At 50.3% G+C, this 2655-nt stretch overlaps 1 protein-coding gene across 1 annotated transcript; it reads right to left on the bottom strand.

Moving 5' to 3' along the window:
* Nucleotides 1-739: 739 nt before the first annotated feature.
* Nucleotides 740-2576, bottom strand: LOC104505688 (cbp/p300-interacting transactivator 3). The gene has a single exon (XM_010161474.1). The coding sequence runs from the start codon at nt 2567-2569 to the stop codon at nt 1955-1957; it is 615 nt and encodes a 204-aa protein (XP_010159776.1). The 5' UTR covers nt 2570-2576; the 3' UTR covers nt 740-1954.
* Between the last annotated feature and the right edge of the window lie 79 nt (nt 2577-2655).

Raw genomic sequence — 2655 nt, 5'->3', positions numbered from 1 at the left:
TGCCACACAAGCCCTGCCATTTACATTTTGACCAGCTCTCTGGATTGCACAGGTATAACCACCAAAAGAACAGAACCTGAACAACTGCTCAAGCTGAGCAAGGAACAAGGCCACGGGACACTGACAGGCCAGCCAAAGTGTGGTCAGAGCAATCCAGCCACCTCAATAACAGCATTCACAACCCTATTGCTACAGGGCATGAAAGGGACACATGGGAATATTCCTGAACTCTGCAAAAGGACTGGCTGGGAACCCTTTAAAAGGAAAAACCTAAGCTCTATCAGAGTAGGAGATCAAAGGCTGTCTTGATGCTTAGAGCCATCATGATACAGACAACTGCAGCAGAGCACTCCTAGCAGAGCTGCAACCCAGCTGTCAGAGTTGTACTGGGTTTGAAAGAAGCATAAGGAGTTGTCTGAACACCCTGGGTCAGCCAGCAGCAGGGCCGCAAGCAACAGCAGCCACTCCGCAACAGGGCAGCACCATCCACGTTGGCAATTTTTCCTCAGTATGAAAAAGGATTATCTCATCATCCCAGCCACACTTTGAGGATTGACTTAGTCCAAGCATTAAACTCAAAACACAATCCTTACAATTTAGGTGTCAGGAGGGAGATACTAGTGACTGAACGCACAGCCCGATGGGGGCGAAGAGAACACTTCTCCCTGATGCTCGACACCGCCCTGCACCTGTATCTGGGCCAGAGATGAGCACTGAACAAATGCACACTGGAGAGAGCTCAGCTTTTATTTGCAAATTCATCCGTACATTCTCACTTGGTTGAGTGTGAGGAGCTGTCAGCAGCAGGGGGCAGCAGCAACTAGGCGTTAACAGGAACTTTCCACAGTGCCTGGAAACAAGAGACAGCAAAGGAAACAAAACACCACTAGCTTTTACATGTAACCTTTTCTGAGTAAGGGAATTGGAAATCGAATCATCTTTATCACATTCGGAAAGGTGTTGGATTTACAGTCCTAGGTGTTCAGCATAAACATCTCGGGTTGAAGTCACTATATGCAGAGCAGCTTGAAAAATATCCCAGGCTTTCTTTTTTTGAAGCCAGTGTCTTAAAGCTGCAGTTATCTCCATGGATCATTCCCAGCAGTCCCAAACCCAAATAACAAAAGAAGCCCTTGCAAATAAATAATCATAGGAAAAATAAATAAGATTAGATCTGGAATATACAGTTACATGGTCTTTATTTGGTTTCAGAGGTGGAAAAAAGTGGAGCTGAACTGCAGCTTTAAGCCTTATGCCTGAATCTGCCTCAAACACTTCATAAATTTTACAGTTGATTCGCTGTACAGGTGAGAGATCTGAAGTTCCGCAGAGAACAACATTTAGGCACATAGCATACCCTTCCCCAAGGCATACTTCATTTTGCTCAGCCAGTTAGAGAATAGCCTGCTGGAGGGAAAGTGCCCCCTTTTCTGAACAGACAAGACTGAATACCTATTTACTGTCACATTAGAGTCCCAAGAAATATCTAACCTCACCACGTTTGCAAGTGGAAACTGGTTCAAACCATGCACCAGGGAGACAATCCGGCTTCAGGGGATTCTTTAACTTCGCTGGCCACACAGAATGCTTGAGCAAATCCAGCTACCGGCAGGGCTGCCAGCTGCCTATTGCTTCCTGCGCTCAAAGCCTAGTTGTGGAAAGTCGTAAGTCCATTATTTCTACTTAAGCCAGAAATCCTGTTAATGCCATTTAGAGGCAGCTCTACAGCAAGAGCTCTTGATCTGCTCTGTCTGGGGTGCACACCCCCTCCCCAGGAACTCCCAAATGAAAAACCACACTGGAGAGAAAAGCAATCCATTGCAAGCCAGTGTCCAATGACTGTCTCTTTGAGGAAGTCAGGAATCCAGGACAGGGCAAGGCAGGAGGATGACAGGTGAAGGAAGTTAGAAACAAACTCAAAACCACCAAGACACAAGGAGGAGCTCAAAGCCCCTCAACAGCTGATGGCACTGGGTTGCTGTTTGCAAACGAAGTCTGAAATGAAGTCGAACTCGTTCTGTCCCAAGAACAGCTCTGGCAGCTCCTGAATCCGGTCCAAGCCCAGTTCCAGCACAAGGGATGTCAAGACCTCCTCATCTATGAGATCAGTGTCCATAACGTTCAAGGTCAGCGCTGGTGAGGGCATGTGCTGCACGGCTGGGTGCTGGCTTGGCCCCACTCTGTACGGCTGGGCACCTGCTCCCATGGGCCCATTGCTCAAACCCAGAGGGTGACCCTGGTACTGGGTGTTCAGTTTTTGTAGGTGCATGCTAGCCATGAGTTGCTGGGTGCCCACTGGCCCCATGTACTGCTGCTGCTGACTCGGGCCGTTGAACATCATCGCATTCTGCATCTGGTGGTGGCCCATCTGTCCGCTGAGGTTGGGTCTCGGCCTCATGGCAGCATCCATGCCAGCCCCTCCATAGGGCATCATCTGGCCGGCAGTAGGCATTGTCCTCAGCACGTGCTGCCCGTGCTGCGGGGGTCCCTGCAGCCCACTCACCCCCACGCGGTAGGTCTGCAGCCCGGTGCCACCGTGGCTCAGGGACATCATCATGTGCTCAGCCATGGCTGCAGGCCCCTGCAAGGCGACACACGGCTCAGGGCAAGGCTCCCGGAGACGACACCTCTTCCCCCTCCCGTCCGAGCCGGCTC

Source organism: Eurypyga helias, unplaced genomic scaffold (assembly GCF_000690775.1).
Source record: "Eurypyga helias isolate BGI_N326 unplaced genomic scaffold, ASM69077v1 scaffold37040, whole genome shotgun sequence".
Classification (NCBI taxonomy): domain Eukaryota; kingdom Metazoa; phylum Chordata; class Aves; order Eurypygiformes; family Eurypygidae; genus Eurypyga; species Eurypyga helias.
Note: the sequence above shows the minus strand (reverse complement) of the source record. Positions and strands in the feature narration are given on the sequence as shown.